The sequence below is a fragment of the Lobosporangium transversale genome, assembly GCF_002105155.1.
Source record: "Lobosporangium transversale strain NRRL 3116 chromosome Unknown BCR41scaffold_4, whole genome shotgun sequence".
NCBI classification, from domain to species: Eukaryota; Fungi; Mortierellomycota; class Mortierellomycetes; order Mortierellales; family Mortierellaceae; genus Lobosporangium; species Lobosporangium transversale.
The window spans coordinates 695,530-715,258 of NW_019028982.1; the positions used below are offsets into that span (position 1 = coordinate 695,530).

The 19,729-nt window shown below is 41.9% G+C and overlaps 3 protein-coding genes and 1 non-coding gene across 4 annotated transcripts; 1 reads left to right on the forward strand and 3 right to left on the reverse strand.

Moving 5' to 3' along the window:
• Positions 1 to 3,420: 3,420 nt before the first annotated feature.
• BCR41DRAFT_t23 lies at positions 3,421 to 3,500 on the reverse strand. Its single transcript has one exon. It is a non-coding gene; the product is annotated as a tRNA-Leu (tRNA).
• A 706-nt stretch (positions 3,501 to 4,206) lies between these two features.
• On the forward strand, positions 4,207 to 5,548 carry BCR41DRAFT_346715 (hypothetical protein). Its single transcript, XM_022022949.1, has 3 exons — positions 4,207 to 4,299; positions 4,672 to 4,890; positions 5,366 to 5,548. Exons 1-3 carry the CDS (start codon positions 4,293 to 4,295, stop codon positions 5,521 to 5,523), a joined length of 384 nt encoding a protein of 127 aa, XP_021885100.1. The 5' UTR covers positions 4,207 to 4,292; the 3' UTR covers positions 5,524 to 5,548.
• A 317-nt stretch (positions 5,549 to 5,865) lies between these two features.
• Positions 5,866 to 9,688, reverse strand: BCR41DRAFT_419165 (hypothetical protein). Its single transcript, XM_022029716.1, has 2 exons — positions 8,765 to 9,688; positions 5,866 to 8,590 (listed from the first exon to the last, which is right to left on the reverse strand). The coding sequence occupies exons 1-2, from the start codon at positions 9,422 to 9,424 to the stop codon at positions 5,993 to 5,995; spliced, it is 3,258 nt and encodes a 1,085-aa protein (XP_021885101.1). The 5' UTR covers positions 9,425 to 9,688; the 3' UTR covers positions 5,866 to 5,992.
• A 1,510-nt stretch (positions 9,689 to 11,198) lies between these two features.
• Positions 11,199 to 19,720, reverse strand: BCR41DRAFT_318055 (armadillo-type protein). Its single transcript, XM_022021304.1, has 11 exons — positions 19,375 to 19,720; positions 18,967 to 19,184; positions 18,805 to 18,853; positions 18,654 to 18,716; positions 18,412 to 18,570; positions 17,603 to 18,295; positions 16,036 to 17,493; positions 13,944 to 15,908; positions 12,838 to 13,822; positions 12,130 to 12,572; positions 11,199 to 11,921 (listed from the first exon to the last, which is right to left on the reverse strand). The coding sequence occupies exons 1-11, from the start codon at positions 19,579 to 19,581 to the stop codon at positions 11,220 to 11,222; spliced, it is 6,942 nt and encodes a 2,313-aa protein (XP_021885102.1). The 5' UTR covers positions 19,582 to 19,720; the 3' UTR covers positions 11,199 to 11,219.
• Between the last annotated feature and the right edge of the window lie 9 nt (positions 19,721 to 19,729).

Consider the following 19,729-nt stretch of genomic DNA (forward strand, 5'->3'; position numbering starts at 1 on the left):
TTTCTTTTTCTCATCTGATATTCTCCTTAGTTTCCTATTCTGTCATGTCCAATGGTCTCAATGATCCGTAGATCCATTCCCTAATACTCCAATGGTTATTATACTCTCCTGTCTCATTCCTTTTACAATGATGGCAACTCATGATATTACTCTACCCTTCTTATTCCTCTTATTCCTCTTCCTCCTCTTCCTCCTCTTCCTCCTCTTCCTCCTCTTCCTCCCCCTTCTTCTTTTTTACACGATTAAGAAGCAAATGCTACTGGAAGCAAACACCTTCTCAACTTATGCTCACTATCTACATTAGATCACACATGCAGACAAACGCATTGTGCCTACGCATAAAATGATCTCTGACACCCTAGAGATTAAACGCGACGGCACAATAAAGCCTGGACAAGTCCTTTCTTTGAACATCCAAGTTGTCAAAACATGCCCAAGTTCATGTAGTTATGACATGTAAACATCCCCCTTTTTTTAGTCTTTATTCTAAACTTTGTAACGCGTCTAGCCTTTCTCACCATAAAAAACTACAACATCACGATCTTCGAAAAAATCTTAAGCATGTACTATATAGCATTATATACTACATTCATTCTCTTTTTATGAAGGCTTTACCAACAAGCATTCTTATCCTAAATACCTAAATACGTTCCTCAATGCACGGAACATTCGTCTATCTTCTGATCCTAGTGTCTCACTTAATCGCCTCTTGCCTCGCTCGAGCCACTGCTCAACGAACTGATCATACAGTATGACCCGCTTAAGCTTGGCGTTAGAGATGCCTTGATTTGGATCCACTTCCACTATCCGTGGAAGTACCTCTAGCGACATCGACAGCATTAATGGGTCCTTCGCAAGGTCTTGTAGACTGGGAACCATTTTGAGTGCACTTTGGTAACCCTTTACTTGCCACGGTGGGTCCATATTGGTGACATATTGCTCGATATAATCACCAACCCAAGCCCCCAGGGAACGGTATAATCACAGCCCCTTGAAACAACCCAGAATCTGCTCGGTGATTGCGATCCATAGGTTGGAAGCGATCTCGGTAGTCCAATTCAAGGTACTCACTACGACAACTGGTCGCCATCTAAGCCCTCCATTCTCTAGGCTTATTCAGTCGGTTGGTAACATACAGATTGTTAGTCTACATGCTCTCATCGTATCCATCATAGATCAAGACAAATGACCGATTCATCTTCAGTCCCTTGATCTGTGCGCTCGTAAAGCCATAGTGTCGCAACTGCTTTGCCACCAGTTCCTTCTCTGGCTTGTCGATGGCTGGAAGATTGATAAGTAGTAGGACCTGACCATGTCTTTTATGGTATACATACCAGGGTGTGCGTTCCAGAGCGTGATTGAATGTGGACTTGCCTGCTCCTGAATCTCTTTGGACGAGCGTTTGCAGCTGAGGCTATAGCGGCACTCCATCTCCACCAAGGGGGAATAAAAACGTATTGCCATCCGTTTCCGTAGCCACGGAGAGAAAAAAGTCAGGGTCCCCTCGATCGCTTCGTCGTCCAGCTAATTCTTTCCACGAAGTGACATCAAAGAACGGAGAGTGATGTTCACCTCAACATTGTAGTCCGCATGGAAGACCTTTTCATAAACCTTGGCTTCCACAGTCAGAATACCATATTGCCAATCCACAAAAGAGACATTGACGCTACGTACGACATTTCTGACCGATTTTTGCATCCACCCGAGATTCTCGCCAAATTTCTTGTTATTAGATCACCTTATGAATTAATGGTGATCGAAGGGCTTCACATAGCCGTTCTGTCGTCGGGAACATATCAACAGCGTAGATGTCCTTTGAATTGACTACTTTCAGGTCCGTAACTCTATCCCCGACATGGAGCTGAATTATGGTAGCTTTACTTGTCTCGACTACGGGGGGTAAATGAGACAATGGCACCGTAGACAATGTGAAAAGGTCGTCCTTCGTAAACCATTCAGTAAACCAATTTTTTTTTTCCCTTCATCCTCGCTCAAATCCTCGCTCAGGCCACTGAGCTTCGCAACGCCCTTTCCCTTCACATCACTCTTTTCCTTTCACTGCCTTCGATGCAATAAAATAATCGAGCAGACTCAGTTTAACCTCTTCAGTGTTGGCTTCTTGAGGACCTTTAGCAGTACCAGCATCTTGAGCATGTTTATATTTTTTAATCTTTGACCTTTTCAATTACAAGACACTTATTAAGAAAATCATTCATACTTAAAAAGTCATAATCAAAAGAGCGACAAATTTGGATCCTTACTTCTTTGCTTCGAAAGGATTAGAGAAATAGCAGAGGGGTTTTTTTTTTTTTTTTTTTTTTTTTTTTTAGGCTGAGGAAGAAGGTAATGATGAATAGTAAGTGTTGCTAGATGCGCTAGAAAAGTGGAGACCAATAAAGGGTGGACATTAGTGTATTGTGATGATATGAGCTTGATATATGGTTTTTTACTGATTGATTTTTTTTACTGATGAATTTTTACTGACCTTTTTTTTCTTCTTCCTTGACATGCAATCGACGGTTGTTTTCTATCAATAGAAAGCACAGAGAACTGGATCTGATCTGCCCATAAATTGATAGAAGCTAAATGGACAAATTTGTCCGGTTTTCAGTCCGAGGGATAAACCAAGTGATTGGACCCAAAGAAGTACCAAGATCTTGATCTTGGCCTGGCGCCACTGGCCTGTAAATGTCTTTTTTATTTTTGTATAGACGGATTGAACTATTGAAGAATTTAGAAAAAAAAACCCCCCATCAATTATATCATCATATATTATTAGCACTGCCACTAAAAAAAAGAACGCGTATGAAATCTCAAGCATTTCGCATAGCACAGACCATGTCTCAATTCCTTAATGGGCATGTTTCTCAACGCGCATATTCTACGACTTTTAGTGAATGCTCAATCAATTTAATCCTGCACATGTATCAATGGAACCCCATCAATGAAGCCTGGCTATATAATGGGGGGCTATGGACGACGTTCGAAGGAAGGCCATCATTGGGATCTTGGAAAAAAAAATACATCTATTCAAACTATTTCAGGTCCGTGCTTTTTTTTTTTTTTTTTTTTTTTTTTTTTTTTCGTGTAATATCTCGCGCCATGACTTAGCACACAGCCACGGATCCTTACGACTTGAGTAAGTAGACGATCCGCAAGATCGTGGCCTCACCATGGTCGGCTCTTGTAAATAAATAAATAAAATTATGTAGCTTAAAAAATAAAAAATAAAAAATAAAATAAAGGGGATGAAATTACTTGGGTGTAAACGTAGCGTACCTTTTACCTTTGCATGGGTCTAGCATTTTGCACAGGGCTTAGTGAGGTAAAAGAGAGTAAAAGGCTTGAATTCAGCAACCACCAATCACAACAGTGCCAAAGGAAAAAAAATGCTCCGTGATGGAGCAAAAAAAGGAATAGTGACGACAGTGGGATTTGAACCCACGCTCTTTCGAACCAGATCCTGATTCTGGCGCCTTAACCAACTCGGCCATATCGCCTTTTATCCTTGCCGAAATTTAGGCTATGATTCGTCTATGAATCCTAGTTACAATACACTTCCTTTTTAGGAAACCAGATGACATTAAAAATTCAAGGGCAATAAAAAGCAGTCAGATCAAGATGTAGAAGTACGAAATGGATTTGAGTTTTGTTATGACTATATGCCCATGTATTAACAATTTTTTTTATTTTTTATTTTTTATTTTTTATAATAATGAGGAAAAAAAATAAAATAAAATAAAATGGGTTTATGAATATGTTCACGAGGGAGGGTAGGATGATATAAAAAAAGTGGGGGGGGGGGGGGGGAAGAGAATCTCGATCCTCTTACTGTTAACTGTTGTATGATAGACAGGTTCTTCTTTTGTCTGCCCACCTGTTCACCTGTTCACCTGTTCACCTAGGAAGTTTTTTTTTTTTTTTTTTTTTTCCTTTTATTGATGCGTATGTTTGCAGAGGAGTTAAAAGTAAGTGAAAAGAGGAGGACGCGTAAACTTTTTCCAGGTTTTAATGAAGTTACGCGTCCATGTATTTTTTTTGTATGTGTGTAAAAGAAAAAAAAAAAAAAAAAAAAATTACAGACACAAGAACACGAACATCATCTGTCTCACATGTGACACCTTGTTCCTTGAACAAATTGCTTGGTGCTTGTAAGATATAAAACCAATCTTTCTTTTGCTTTTTTTTTTTTCTTCTTTATTCTCTCCCTTCTTCTCGATACCAATCTATTTTTTTATTTTATCTTTTTTCTTTTATCAAGAACAAGAACATCGATATCAATTATCATCATCATGGCCTGTAAGTCCTCTTCTCCTTCCTTTCATTTTTTTTTTTTTTTTTATAAAAAAAAAAAAAAAAAAAAAAAAAAAACCAACAGCACCAATTATCCAATGCATTGATTCACATTCCTAGATATATCTCTGACTCGTTCATTGACGCTCTATGCTGCTTTTGCTCTCTCTATCATCGTGGCTGTTCATGCTGGTGATGTTTCGTCTGTTAACGAAAATGAAATTCATTTTGAATTATCTTTATGAATATTTATCCTTATCCCGTCCCTATGGCTGCTGTTGATGTTGATACGGATACGGGTGTGGATGTTGATGTTGATGTGAATGCACTGCTTCAACTAATATTGCTGCTGCTGTTCTCGCTGTTGCTGTTTTGTAGCCAACAACCCCTTCTCCGCTTCGGTCCTCCCTGTCGGTACTCAGAATCCGGGTGACAACGTCGCAAAGCCCTTGGCTGTTCCTCCCGGTAGTGCTCCCGAGAGCACTCCTAACAACTCAGAGAACTTGAAGCATGGTACCAACAAGATGATTGTTGTCTTCAAGCCCGAGACTCCTCATGAAGAGGTTGACAAAGCTGAGGAGGACATTCGCTCTCAGGGTAAGGGTTCCCTTTTGGTTTTTTTTTTTTTTTTTTTTAGTTTTGTTTGCTGGGAAATCATTTTTACATGTTGCAACCACGAATGACGCGAAGAAGAAAAGAGAACTCGTGAGAAAAAAAAGACAAGCACACACACACAAAAAAAAAAAAAAAAAAAAAAAGAGCGCATTTTTTTATTGAAACGTGTCAGGGTCTTTGTGGGATTGTTTTTTTTTTATTTTTTATTGTAGTCTAAAGCATGACCTGCATCTGCGTTAGTGCGTTGCGTGTCTACAGTTTTTTTTTTACTTTACACCTCAACGCTTTTCCTCTTTCCCCCCAAAAAAACATTGTTTTGTTAATCATCCCATCATATGTCATGTCATACCCATCTCAACGCTAAAAGAATTCATAGCTCAATATCCCAGTCATTTGATTATCTAACCTCTTTTTTTTTTTTTTTTTTTTTTTCCCTTTTTTTTCCTTCTTCCTTTAGGTGGTAAAGTCACTCAGAGCTACAGGTCTGCCTTGTTAGGCTTTGCTGCTGAAATGCCCGACTTCCAGGTCCAAACATTGACGACCAATCCTAACCTTCACTATATGGAGCCTGATGGTGAAGTCACTGCCTATGCTCAGTCACTTATTAGCAAGTAAAAAAAAAAAAAAAAAAAAAAGAAAACATGCTGGATATCCATCCCTCCTTCCTCTTTTTTCTTCCCTGCACAGATTTGTCTGTCAACAAGACATCGCTTCTTTTAACTACCTACTTTGGTAAACAAGAACTATGAAAAAAAAAATAAAAAAATAAAATAAATCTATGTTTGTTTATAAAAGAATAAGTAAAATAAAGAAACCTCTAGACTGTTTATTTTTTTACTGATGGGAAATGTTTAAATGTGTCTGGGCGAAGCATATCTTTTGACATGTTTTCATCTCTTATACCTGTCGCTTTGTATTTTTATTTTATTTTATTTTGTTTATTTTTTTTTTTAATAAGGCAACTCTATACAAAAAAAATAAAAAAAAATAAAAAAAGGCTTAAATAAATGGAATGGATGGCTGTAAAAAAGGAGGTAGGGTATAACGGGATAGAGATGATAGTTGATGATGACTATGTTTCTTTCTAGCTCTTGGTACCATGACCAACTCGCAAGCCTAGAATCATCTTCATCGACGTCCAACGCCCAGATGAAGCCGCTGGCTTGCCACCGTTGCTATTGCCACCATTGCCGTTGTTATTATTATGATTATTACTACTACCATGGCCGTGGTGATCCATCGTCATCGATCTTCCCGAGCTACCGTTTCCTTGACCTGGATCCATCAGAGGAGCCGACTTGATCGACATTTCAAGATCTGTTGCAGATGCAGATAGCACACTCACATTACTCATGCTCTGTGCATACGCATGTCCACGTACATGACCATAAGGCCCACGATTCCGACCAGAGCCTTCGTGGTTGTTTTGTGAATAAACATCCAATCCACCATCTCCTGCTCTAGCCCCGTTCTCGTTCGTCGATGCCGCTTTACTCCTTTGAGAACTAGTCCTGGCCAAAAGTCGAAGTCCCGCTCCTACTCCAGTTCCTAATCCAGCCCTGTTCTCTGCAGCAGCAACAGGCTGTGGTGGGTGTGCCAAATCTTGTTGATACTGATACTGCTGCTGCTGTTGTTGTTGTTGTTGTTGTTGTTGTTGTTGTTGTTGCTGGTTATTATAGAGCTGCTGATATTGTTGTTGAGCATACAGATCTGGCATCACTGGCGCATTGCTCGCATTTCCCTGTACATTCTTCCCATCAGACATTGACTCTTTGAGACAAGGACTGGATTTCGAAGACTTTAGATAATATGTGGGCGTAGGTCTCGACATCGCCACCGGTGCTGGTGTCGCTGCTATGACGGGCGAGGGAGGGACGGATGAGCTGGCGGTGGATAGGGACGTAGATGAAGAGGAGGTCGAGGGCGAATTAGAGGGTAAAGGGGAAAGTGAGGGCGAAGATGAAGGTGAGGGTGCCCTCACTACCCGAGCCTTCATAATCTGCTCATCCGAAGCAGATCGCTTATAGGGGTTCGTCTGCAGAACCGCTACGTGGACCGTGCTAGAGGGTGATCGAGACAATGTGGTCGTGGGCGTGGTAGAGTCTGTAGGGGAAAGAGACGTCTTTGACGGCGAAGGCGGTGGTGAGCTGGCGTGGTGTGATGCCGGGTTCAGAATAGGCCGGGGCAGTCCAATGATATTGGCCTCTGGAACTGACAGTGTTGTCGCAGTCATTGTCGGGGACACAGGGCTGAGACTTTGGTGATGGTAGACATTGTTGCTGTCACTGAACGAGCGCTGGACAGATTTGGGTCGCTCTACTTGCAACGACGACGTTCTCTTGGAGATGAATGGCTTTGCCGGAAGTAGTGGTGGTGAAGTCGCTTGGTTCGGAGAGGCATTGGATAGTGGTGGCGAAAGTGAAGGCGATGCTGCTGTGGCCGATGGACTAGTGACAGGAGTAGGGGACAAGGGTGGTGACACTGAGAGAGTTGGTGGCGATGGACGGGGCCGTTCTAGTGAGGAGGCATTTGTATTGATGATGCTCATCCTGTTTGAGGCATTGGCATTATTACCATTGTTATTATTGTAATTGATAGGGGGTGGTATCTGACCCGTCTGTAACAAGGAAGAGCGCCTTCCAGGAAGGAGTGGTGCTTTGAGCTGAGCATTGGCGTTGGTCTTTCGGTTAGTGGTGTTCATGTTCATATTCAGGTTCTTGTTTTCTTGAAGAGTGTTGCTGCCTGTATTACTAATTCCACTGCCAATGCCATTGGTAGTGTTTCCCGTTGCATTCTGATGTGCACCATTATTGGATCCAGCAGCAACAACGGGGCCGTTAATTGTGATTTGAACATTGGTATTGTTGCTGCTGTTGGCCCGAGAAGCAGCGGTGGGATTTGGGGGCAAAGGCAGCTTACGGACAGGGTTAGTGGCAGTCCCTGCAGCTCCATTTCCATTTCCAGTTCCTGCTCCTGCTCCTGCTCCTGCTCCTGCTCCTGCTCCCGTTCCTGCTCCTGTCCCAGTTATGGGTCTGTCCAGGCCATCGGTCTTGTTATTGTAGTTGGTTAGGGCGCTTCCTACGGAGCTCACGGACGAAGCACTGGATGTGGTCGAGACTGAGGAAAAGGATGATGAAGTAGATGACCTTGGCGAGGCCATGTAGGATGATCCGGATCCGGATCTGGGTCCTGATGAAGTCGAATCTGAAGAAGAAGAAGAAGAAGAGGCTGAAACAGTAGGTTCGAAAGAGTAGGCATTTGAAACAGATGATAGTCCGGATGCGGCTGAGATGGATTTACGTTTGGATACTATTGGAGGAGAGCCTGGACCGGTAGAAGAGAGGGAGGAGGAGGAAGAGGTGGAGCTGGTGAAGAGTAGGTCCTCTTTACTAGGAAGGTCTACAGACCAGTTGACATCAAAGACGGTTGAGAGATAGGAATGTAGTGACTGAGGCAGTTCAGAAGACTTTGGTCGAGGTAATGCTTGTTTAGTCGTCAATGAAGAGGGCTCTTCTGATCGAGGAGACGAAGAAGAAGAAGAGGAAGGAGAAGAAGGAGAAGAAGGAGAAGACGGAGGGAGAACCAAGGATGGAGTAGTCGTGGGAGTAGCAGAGGATTTGTTGTTTGAGGTATTATTGTTATTATTGTTTGTGTAGTTGAGAAACGGGTTGGTATTTTGTTTCTAAAGTAATAGAGTTTTTACAGGGACATTTTTTTTTTTAAACCATTTTCTTGAATGTTAATAATCCATGTATATAATCAGAAAATGCTTAGACGAGCAAAAAAAAAAAAAAAAAAAACTGTGTAACTTTGACAACAGAGCAAACAGAAACAATTTCAATTTGTTGTTATTTACCGTTGAACTTGTGCTCTCAGCTTTTGCAGTGGATCGATTGGTGTTTGTATGGGCGCTATTGTTGTTTTTTCTGTCAGCTTTGGTTCTCTTATCGGTATCGTTATCGTTCAGGCCTGCAGCACTCAAGGTCCGTTCCATCCATCCGCTCTGCTCATCCTCTTTAATCAACAGGTCACTGTCATTTGCTGTGCCCTGAAGAGGATCGGATGAGAGAAAGTCATCGGCTCCATAGCCAATCGAGGCCTGCATCTGCATCCAGTCATCCATCGTCGCAGTGGGTGGGCTGAGTTGGTAGAGCAATGTCAGGAAGTTCTTGACAAGGATACGACGATGGATAGAGAGGGATCGATTGGAGAACATGTCGTTGTTCAACTTTAGATTTGATAGTGAGACTAGTTGCATAGTAGACATTTCTGTTGTTGTAGTGTTGGTTAAAGTGGTTATGATTGAAGAAGGTGTAGTAGTAGTAGCAGTAGTAGTAGTAGTGGTTGTTGTTGTTGGTGTCATTGTAGGAGACGATGAGGAAGAAGAAGAGGAATCATGTGAAAGGTCTTGAAGAAGAGAAATATCCTCGAAAAAGGAATTGATTGAGGAAGTGGTGGAGGGGGAGGAGGTTGAGAAAGGACTTGCTGCAGGTGCAGAAAGCATGGCTGTTGACATGATTATTATTGAAGCTGTTGCAATAAAACTTTTTGGTGAAAAAGAGAAGAGAAGAGAAGAGAAAAGAAAGAAATGCTTAAAGTGAATGGGCCATCAGAAAAAAGAGAAAAAGAAAAGGAACGTCAATGAGAATGAGAATGAGAATGAGTGAGAGAGTGAGAGAGTGAGAGAGAGTAAGAGAGTAAGAGAGTGTGAGAGTAAGAGAGTAAGAGAGTGTGAGAGTGTGAGAGTGAGAAGAGAGAGAGTGTGTTAAAAAATAAAAAAAAAAAAAAGTAAAAAAAGGGTGAGAAGTTTGTTTGGAATCAAGCCAAGGAATAAAGGGGAAATATAATGGACAAGAAAGACTTTTCGAGGAAATGAAAAAGAAAAGGGCAAAAAGGGGAAGAAGAAAAAACGTTAAGACTTTTAGGATAAGAACACATCTACACACTAACAATTGCCATTTGCCATTTGCCATTTGCCATTTATAATATATACCATATATAATACCATTGACCATTGACCATTGACCATTGACCATTGACTATAAACATGTTGTAGAAAGATATAGATATATTTACACACCATGCAACATTAATGCCATGCACTTTAATTGATTCATTCCATTTCCTTGATAAAATAGGGAATAGGGGGAAATAGGGCCACTTGGAGAAGAATAAGTTTTTTTTTTTTTTTTTTTTTTAAAATACATATTATATTATATACAATATTTATATATATATATATAAAAAGATCAGTGGTCAGTGGCACGCATTTAAACATTCAATTGAGAGCCCTGCTCTTTTCTTTTCTCTTCGTTTCTTTTTAACAAACTGTTACAGCTTAGTTAGTTAGTTAGTTAGTTACTGTACATGAATAAAGTTAGTTTTCTTTTTCTTGCGAATTGCTCTTCTCTATATAAAAAAATAAAAAAATAAAAAAATAAAAAAATAAAAAAATAAAAAAATAAAAAAATAAAAAATTGTAAACATAATGCTCGTGTACAACATGCCCTAGCCCAGAATAAAAAGGAAACAAAGGCAGATGCAAAATATATACATTACAAAATAAAAAAGGTAGAATATCAAAACATTCAAAGAGACAGATGTGGATGTGAATGGTGAATGTGGATGTATAATGTGTAATGTGTAATGTGTAATGTGTAATGTACACAGTGCAGTGTGTGTATGTGAGGATGTGAGCCTTATTCTTTTTTAATGCCTTAATGCTTTAATGCTTTAATGCTTTACTATAAATCATTGCCAATGCAATGTCAATGTCTATGCTAATGCTTCTAATCCACTGCTGTGAATGGGGCACTGTCCTTTCACTTTTCTGTTCTGTTCTTTATTTGTGGTACAATTACAATCCATGGCATCCTTTTCCTTTTCCATTCCTTCACTTTTTCCTTTTTTCCTTTTCCTCTTTTCCCTTTTTCTCTTTTCCCTTTTCCCTTTTTCTTTCTTACTCTCATTGCCCTGAGATCCCCCTCTTCTCTCTCTCTCTCTCTCTCTCTCTCTCTCTCTCTCTCTCCACAAGACATGTGGGGGAGAGGAAAAAAAAAAAAAAAAGATAGAGATTTCTTTCTGTCATAGTACAGATTTCCAGGAATGTGAACAACTTGCAGGGCAAATTTAAACAAACCTCTGCATCTTTTTTAATTTTATGTCAAAAATATCTTTTCCCCCCCCTTTTTTAACGTCTATGCAATCTACGATTTATTTCATTTACTCATCCCTATTTTCATCTCCACATTCTTTATCTTTGATCTTTTTTTTTTTTTTTCTTTTTTTTACTTCCTTGTTTGCTTTCTTCCTTATGTAAAGCCCGAGAAACTACTCTTCAATTCAATCTTCACCCGGTCACGTTCACGCGCAAGACGCTCTTGTTCTCGTTGTTCTCTCTCCCGTTGCTTTTGTTGTTGCTGTTGTTGCTCCAATACACTCTGTCGGATTGCATTCTCCAGTCGCGTTCTCCGCTCCACGGACAATCTCGATACTCCATATCGGAATTCCGTCGGATACTGTGTTCCCAGCCCAAGCAAATGATTCAATCCTAATGTGTGTACCCCCTGAGCTCTTGAACCTGTCGATCCTACCATCTCCACATTCACGTCCTGTAACAAAGGCACCAATGTTGACATGATGATCGAAATCATTCCTGGCCGTGCTGTCTCAGAAGAGGCTACCGCAAGACTCTTCAATGTCTGAATACCCTCTTCAATCACCTGCATTCCCACTCCATTCTTATCATCCTTTGATCCTGAAGGACTAGATGATCCTCCCGATGTCTGACTTGTCGTCGCCGTCGTCGTCGTCGTCGTTGCTGATTCTTGAGCTGCTCTCACAACAATCGTTGTTACCACAAATGGAACCAACTCTCGCATAAATAGTCGCGCACGTGCCTTGCCCGCTGTCATTTTAGCTTTGTCTGTTAACTCTGAGCTCGCACTCATGCCACTACTGGCGCTCTCAATCAATATCACCCCCTTCAAGCACTGGTACCCCACTGTTACAATCTAATCCATCCCATTCAAGAGAAAAGCCAAGTTGAAAAGTTTAAAAAAGTAAAGTAAAATAAATCTATTAGTCTCTCTCTCTATCTTTTTTTTTTTTTTTTTTTTTTTTTTCATATATCGATGTATTAAATATACATGACATGCGTAAATGGAGTTTTAAATATAGCTATTTTTTTTTTTTTTTTTTTTTTTTTGTTTGTTCGCTTACCTTGCTGATATTACTCTCAATACTACTCGTCACCAGCCGCTCAAACTGGTCAAGGAACGGCTTTCTGATTCTGACCCCCGTACAGCTGGTCAGCACCAGCATCATGCCCAACAGTCCATTACACCATTCTGTAATCTCCACAGGCGACACATCCATCTCAGAGTCCATCTCTGGCTCACGACTCTTGTCCAAAACATCCGTCACTGATGTGGTCTCCAAATTGAATCCCATGCTCTCAGTCATCGACATTGCTACACCTGGCTTTCCCGGTGCAAACGCCGCTTGCTTCTTCAAGATCGCTCCCATCGCTCCATTTAGTATCAACTCTAAAAATTTACCATCCAATTCACTAATGCTCTTATTCAGGGACTCCATCACCGACTTGATGTTCATCAGCACATGGGGCCCGAGCTCTGTTTGGAATGCAGGGTCACGTAGCACACCTAGTATGGAAATTTATCCGTTAAAATCATCAAATTATCCGTTAAAAAAAGATACATGCCAATTAATAAAACAATAAACTAAATCATACATATATAAATAAATAAATAAATAAATAAATAAATAAAAAAAATAAAAATAAAAATAAAAAATAAAAAATAAAACGAAAAGAAAGAAAAGAAAGAAAAGAAAGCAAACTTCAAAAAAAAAAAAAAAAATAAAATAAAATAAAATAAAATAAAAAATGGGGTATCAATCAATACATACCAATCAGGACATTAAGTGTAACAGCTGCCAAATGCAATTGATACTTTGCTGGTGCTACCTTCACTAGCATCGCCAACATCTCCGTCACCTTGCTCAGCAACGCCACCGTCTCTGGTGTGGTCTTCTGGCTCGCCCGGCCCCCTATCGACTTGAATGACTTGATCGACTTTATGTTCGAACTGCCACATTTTTGAATATAAAGCTCCACCAACAGTTGAACAATCGATCTCAATCGACTGCCCGGTAATGCCGAAATATCCTCAGACCTAGACTCTTTCAGCCCACTATCCGTCAATTCCCCATTGGAGGAGCCAGCTTCATCCTCCCTTCCTTCTTCCTCCGTATCCTCATCCTCATCCTCGTCCTCTACAAACAGCAGCTCTTTGCCGTATCCCTGAATCACCGTCGAGATCACACCAACAACCAACCCTTGGACACGGCTTCCTTCCATCCATGCAACACGCTCCAAAATGGCCATCATCTCCAAAAACACACGGCTCAAGAACGATTCCTCAATATACATCGGGTTCAACAGTGAGTGTAGCGCACTGAGGCATCCCTGCAACGCCGCATCATTCGCTGCAACATTCAGGTTCGCTGAACTCTGGCCGATAGTCGAGCCTGCCGATGATGTCTTTGCCAGGATTTCCAGACAGAGGCCGAAAATCACATGAATCAATCGAAGAGCTCCTCTCTTAGGTTTGGCTTTAGCACTCTTGGCAACGACTAAGTTTGGAGCTTCAGCTGAAGAATCAGATGAACCCAAGGCATCAGTGGTATCTTTTTGGGTCCCTTCGTCTGAAGATGCACCTTCTACCTTACTCTCTTTCTCGGTCGTTGCCGTCGTCGTCGTCGTCGTTGTTGTTGTTGTTGTGGCAATTTCAGGGCTTGTAATTCTCATGAGCGCCTGAATCATATGCTCGTTCTTCTCATTTACAAGTGAGGATACCGCGCCCAGGATCTTGAGCGTCGAAGTCTGGTCAAACTATAACACCAGAGAATAAAACAAAGAGCCAAATAAGAATTAGAGCCAACAATAAATAAACGATAATAATCAGTTGATAATTTCGATTAAGCTTTGCAGTCAAATGACGTCGTTGACATACATTCTTCTCAGAACCCTTGCTTGAATCAGTATAGTTGGCATCGAATAGACCTGCAGAGCTTGTGGTACTGCTCGCAGAGACAGACCCTGCCAATGCTATCTCGGATTCCACACGAGATCTCGCGTATTCTTCAAGCGCATTAGCCCAAAGCTTGCAGAGTTCCTCTAGATTAGGCTTCAATACCGCCACCAAATACTGGCGATGGACACTGGCAACCTGTAGCTCCGCCCAAGCGTTCAACACCGCCCACTTGATCATCTGTGATGCGTGTGGCGTCAGGTCCGTCACATCTCCGACAGCCGTCAACCGTTTGTCCTCTTTACATTTTTCAAGTGCTCCAATCAATAGCTTCAGTACTCGTCCAAATCGATCCACTTCTTGAATAATCCCACTTCCAACATACACTGCACATACTTTGACACCCAAGGAAACTACTTCTGGCGTACTCTCTGCTGTAAATGCTGGTGTCAATGCAGCTCCAATTTGTGCTTGGTATTGTTCCAGTAGAGGACTGTCTGGGACCTCTGGATCTGCTGTAGATTGGAATTTTTCGATTGTTTGGCGTAGGAGTAGTAATCCTTCCATACGAATCTCTTGAATAGGCGTCGAGGCTGCATACACAGTCATCTTGATCAGGTCTGCCACCTTTAGGACCAGGAAATCTGCTCCAAAGTTCTTCTTTTTCCGACGAGCGACTGCAAGGTCGAAATGATCCGCAATGCCACTCGTTGCCACCACATCAATCACCTGACGGATGCACTCTAACGCAAAGATACGAGTCCTCCAACGGGGCGGAAGTGCTGGGGCGGCCTTGACAGATAGCTCAGTGACAATAGTTATCACAGGCTCTGAAACCGGCTTTTGAGCTGGAGTGGATGGTTGTGCTGCTTTCTGAGTAGGTTTGGAAACATCAAACATGTTCTGGCCATCATCATCGTCATCAACACGTTCTTCTTCCGTTTCAGCAGGTTGATTGACCTTGGGAGTACTGCCATCGACGACCGGATTAACATTATTCTCCTGGCCTTCATCAATAGCAGTTCTAGATAATACTTTTCGGCAGATATCAATCCATTGACTAGGCTGCTCCAGAGCCGTTTGGGTGATCCAACTGCGTACCACATCTTTGACGTCTTGGAGTGTAGGGTCCGTGTCTAGGAGCTTGAAAAATTGGTCATCCAAACCGCCCATGGAATGTTGGAAGACTGATTTAACATCCCGCTGCACCAGCTGATACATGCATGTTATGGCTGCCTTCTTCAGGCTCAGACCTGTGCTACGACGTAGGCGAGCCTGTAGGAATGGTACCAACGTCGACATGTCCACTAGCAGAGGCGCAAACATGATCAAGTGCTGTGTGCATCGGATACCCTGTACAATCACAAACTCATCGTCCTCGTTTCGAAGTTCCTCCACAAGGCTCACGCACAACTCTCGCACTTTAGCAGACGACTGCAATTCTGGCCCTAATATGCCAATGAGTCCATAGATGATCCTGCCCATTTCGTGGTATACAGAAAGCTCGGATTGCATTGCAATATTGGCTGTAGCAATTGATCCGGCACCTGCAGGCTCATGTGATTCTGCCAAGTACACTGTTGCAACGTTGGTCAATGTACTGGACACATATGGGCTAAACATCAAGCCTGCACTTGAAATCGTCAATGCTAAAGAATGCAATGACCATTTATGGACGATCGGGTGAGGGTCTCGGCTCAGCGAGGTCAGGTATTCGACCACGGACCTCAAGTGGCCTCCAGCCATCATCCCACCCAAATACGAAAACACATTTCCGAGAGCAAGAGCATATCCTGCTCGGGCATCAGGGTCACGATTTGCTACTACCTGATCCATGAGATACTTGATTTGGTTCGTGATCGTCATGCTTCCAAGTATACTTGTCAATCGGCCAAGAGCTTCACATGCCACAAAGCGGATGTACGGATCCGAATGTACAATGGAATCCTGGGATATCAAATTAGGAAAAAAAAAAAAAAAAAAGAGACGTAATTAAAATTTTGTTATACCAACTTTCATTTTCCTACAAAGAATTTTTTTTTTTTTTTTTTTTTTTTTTTTTTCGTTTACTTACCCTCAATATCGACTGAGACAATGAAGAAGCAAGCGGCCCTTCAAACGCCCGCTGCTCATGTTTTTTACTCTCTGCCATTGCGTACTTGCTTGCTCCTAGGAGTGCTACAACTGTATTGACCTGAATAGCCATCTTTCTGCCAGGGTTCTTGTCCAAGACCGAGCTCTTCAACATTTTGGACAGATCATCCATCAAAGACCCCTGCAGTGCTGATGATTGAAGAGGCAATAGGATCGCAAACAGCTCGATTGCAGCATCAATAACGCCAGTAGCTACAGGTCGAGGCTTTGGTAGTGAATATCGTGATACCGAACTTGGGAGAGCATATGTCGTATAGATCACTAAAGGATCATGTTCTGGCGCGCCTAGGATCGGCTTTTTCAACAAAGTCTCTGTCGTCCTTGTCGCGCTATCGTAATCTTTACCATCCAGAATCTCCTCTTGGCGACCACTGGTCCTTGCTGCTACATCGCAACGGAGGCCTTGGATCTTACCAGTGACACCGTACCCATATCCATCATCCACTGCCCACACGGTCGTAAATGTGGCTGCAGACACAGCATTTGTCACTGCAGTTCCTGAAGTCCTGTCTGGGTCTGAAAAGACATCCAATGCTGCTTTGATCAATATGGGCTGATACATTTCAAACGCAGAAGTATGTTTCATAGCAACAAAACACTCAAAGATCCGTTTCCTCAGAGCATCATCTCGTTCAGAGAACTTGACGTTCAACAGCTCGTTTTGTTGTTGAGGAGCTCCTTTGTTTGCTGCTGTAGATGTTTGTGACGGGAACGTGGGTACGGCTCCCGCAAAGGTTAGCGTGTTAGACAACAGAGCTGCGATACGTTTCGACACATCAACTGTCACCAATTTGTCACTGTTATGGAACAAGAAACTAGCCACTGATCCCAAAGCACATTCTCGTACATGGATCATGAAAGCCCAATCCAATTCTGATCTCGTTGTATTATTGGTATCCTTGCTTGTTAATTTAGGTAGTGCCGTCTTCCAAAGCAAGAGAAGTTGGGGCAAATGCATCTTGACAAAATTAGGTCCTAGGCACATCAATGATCCAATCAAGGTCCACGCAATCTGAATTTGAGCTGCAGCAACCCGGATCTCCTTGTTTGCACTGTTTTTGATCAATTGTGCTGCCATTGAGAAGATGCGCGCGCTCATCTCGAAGGAGACATAAAGTGGATGGACAGAAATAACAGTGATGAGCCCACCAATTGAATATGCTAATCCATATGCTCTCGTTGACACATCCTGGAAATTAGTACTATTATTGTTGAGTGTATTCACATCCGTAGAGAGTTTGGCATTAAGGGTTTGGATAAGTTTGGCGAGGTTGGTGGGCAAAGAAATACAAAGACATCGGAGGCACCAGGCGGTCGCGATCTGTACTGCTCGAGATGGATGGGAAACTAAATTTGTAAGCGATGACAGCAAGATATCCTACAATTTACACCACCAAGAGAACTCTAACAGTTAGTAATCAGTCCCTTTTCTTCTTTCTGGGGCTAAACCAATGACAAGAAAAAGATGCACCAATTCTTGTGCCTACCTGAACAGAACTAGCTGCACCTCCTAAATCTAGTAGTAAAGCCGATGTCTCATTTAATGCGCCGATCAATGCATATTCGGAAGGCTCAACGTCTCCTGGCATGACCGCTGGCCAGGTCTTCAACCAGCTCCCGACTAATTCTCTGATGCTGGCAATTTGTCCCGACTCACTCAGTAGGCGTGCACCAATGACTCCACGAAGGAGATATTCGACATGTTCACGTGCTGTCAGGATTTCAAATCGTGATACTGTGTTTTTGGGATTAGCTGCTAGCTCCACTAGCAGGTGCTTTAAAATAGTACCATAATGACGCTCCACAACCGATGGTCCAAGCATGATGAATAACGCGGCATATGTTTCTGAAATCCCTGCACGGACCTCACGGCTCGTGTTAGGCTTATTGTAAGCACTCGAGAGATATGTCAAGAGCTCGTTCACGTCCAGCGTGAAAGACTCAGTCCCGGCAGCAAGTTGTTTGCCACTAACGCTGGGTGGTGGGGATTGTGCGCTGGCCATGCTCAAATTCTCCTCGCCCTGGAATTTTGAATAAAGCAGTGTAGCAATCAGAGTAGCCACTGATTTCCTAATTGTGTATGTTGACTCATCCATAGCTTTGATAAAGAGTGTGGTCGAGGCTTCTAGTTCGCTTCTTGTGAATGTGATGGTTGTATACTTGACAAGAGCTGTAAGACACTATAAGATAGTTTTTTTTTTTGCCATCACCCAGATAAAGTATATTAGTGACCTTGAAAACCCAATTATGTAGGCGATCCGAAACATGCAACATGCCCAACTTTTAAGCTCTATACCTCTGCTGATGATGAGCGCATGATAAGGGCTTTGTCCAGAAGGGTGACTTTCAGGACTTTGAGAATCTCCTTATTGTTGAGGTCTGTCGATCCACGTCCTGCTCCGTGCAGCATTTTTCTTAGTGCAACCATGGCTTCTGCTCGCATGATCAACGGGTACTAGTGTATTGAGGGATTTCAAGTCGTGTTAAGTGATGCAATCCATAATTTCATCCAGAGAGGAAAAGGGGAATATCACATACTATCTTATCAGTCTTGATGACTTTAAGGAAGGACGTTGTAAGCTCTGGCACCAGTGACTGGACCTATGGTGATATGATATGGTTTTATGAATACGTTTAAGTTAATGAAGGGAAAAGGTATTATTTATAGGAAATGCTGAACACAAGTTACCTTTTCTCCAATCGCCTCCATGATCACTCCGATACAATGAATCGCGGCTCTATTTATCAAATAATAATAATAATAATAATAATAATAAAAATCATTAGCATCACTGCCAAATTGCCTTTTCTTTTCTTTTCTTTTTTTTTTTTTGGGCGATCTGAGACTTACAATTTGACATCTTTATCACCCATGCCTTTTCCTGCTTCAATCAAACTTTGCAAGATCTGTATAGTCTCAAAGAGAGTTGCAGAGTTCCCTCGGACATAAAGTGATAAGAAACATCGTGCGATTAATCGACGGATGGGGTGGCGTGGTTTTGGTGCAGGCATCGAAATGAGTTTAAGCAATTGACGTTCCAGGTTTGGTTGCATGATCCGGAAGATATCCTATTGCATTTCGTTTTTTTTTATTATCGAAGCCAAATGGAATAAAGAATTTTTAGTGGTGATAGAATTACAAATCTTTCTTTTCTTTTCTTTTCTTTTCTTTACAAACTGACATCCCTTTCATTTCCAGACTTTTTTTTTTTTCTTTTTTTTTTTTCTTTTTTCCTTTTGTCTCAAAAGAGTTCTTTACATGGCCACATTTCTTGAGCTCTCGTTCTACGGTTGCAAGCCATTGAAAGACAAAAAGCTCCTGTTTATTATTTGAAGGTGGGTTTGATTGTTTATCCAGTTCCCCTGCAGCCGTAAAGAGTCGTTCATCAAACTCAAAGACGTCCCGTGCTGTGTTTGTAGTTGGTGTCCCTGGAGTCGAGGGCCGTGTTGGTGAAGGTGTGGTCATATTGGAGAGATGATCCAGCTACTGATAAAAGAAGAAACGACAGCAAAGGTGCTATACAATAGTTTTGCTCCTTTATCTCCTTCTTTTTTTATTTGAGCTGAAGAATGAGAATGGAGCAAGATGAAGCGGTGAATGAAAGAGATGAGAG

Coding starts and splice junctions, on each gene's coding strand:
- BCR41DRAFT_346715 (XM_022022949.1), top strand. Junction 4,891..5,365: donor GGAGGACATTCGCTCTCAGG/GTAAGGGTTCCC, acceptor TTCTTCCTTTAG/GTGGTAAAGTCACTCAGAGC.
- BCR41DRAFT_419165 (XM_022029716.1), bottom strand. CDS start 9,424: ATGTCAACAGCCATGCTTTCTGCACCTGCAGCAAGTCCTTTCTCAACC. Junction 8,591..8,764: donor CTGAGAGCACAAGTTCAACG/GTAAATAACAAC, acceptor CTATTACTTTAG/AAACAAAATACCAACCCGTT.
- BCR41DRAFT_318055 (XM_022021304.1), bottom strand. CDS start 19,581: ATGACCACACCTTCACCAACACGGCCCTCGACTCCAGGGACACCAACT. Junction 17,494..17,602: donor GTGCAGCTAGTTCTGTTCAG/GTAGGCACAAGA, acceptor TGTAAATTGTAG/GATATCTTGCTGTCATCGCT. Junction 12,573..12,837: donor TACACTTAATGTCCTGATTG/GTATGTATTGAT, acceptor TTTCCATACTAG/GTGTGCTACGTGACCCTGCA.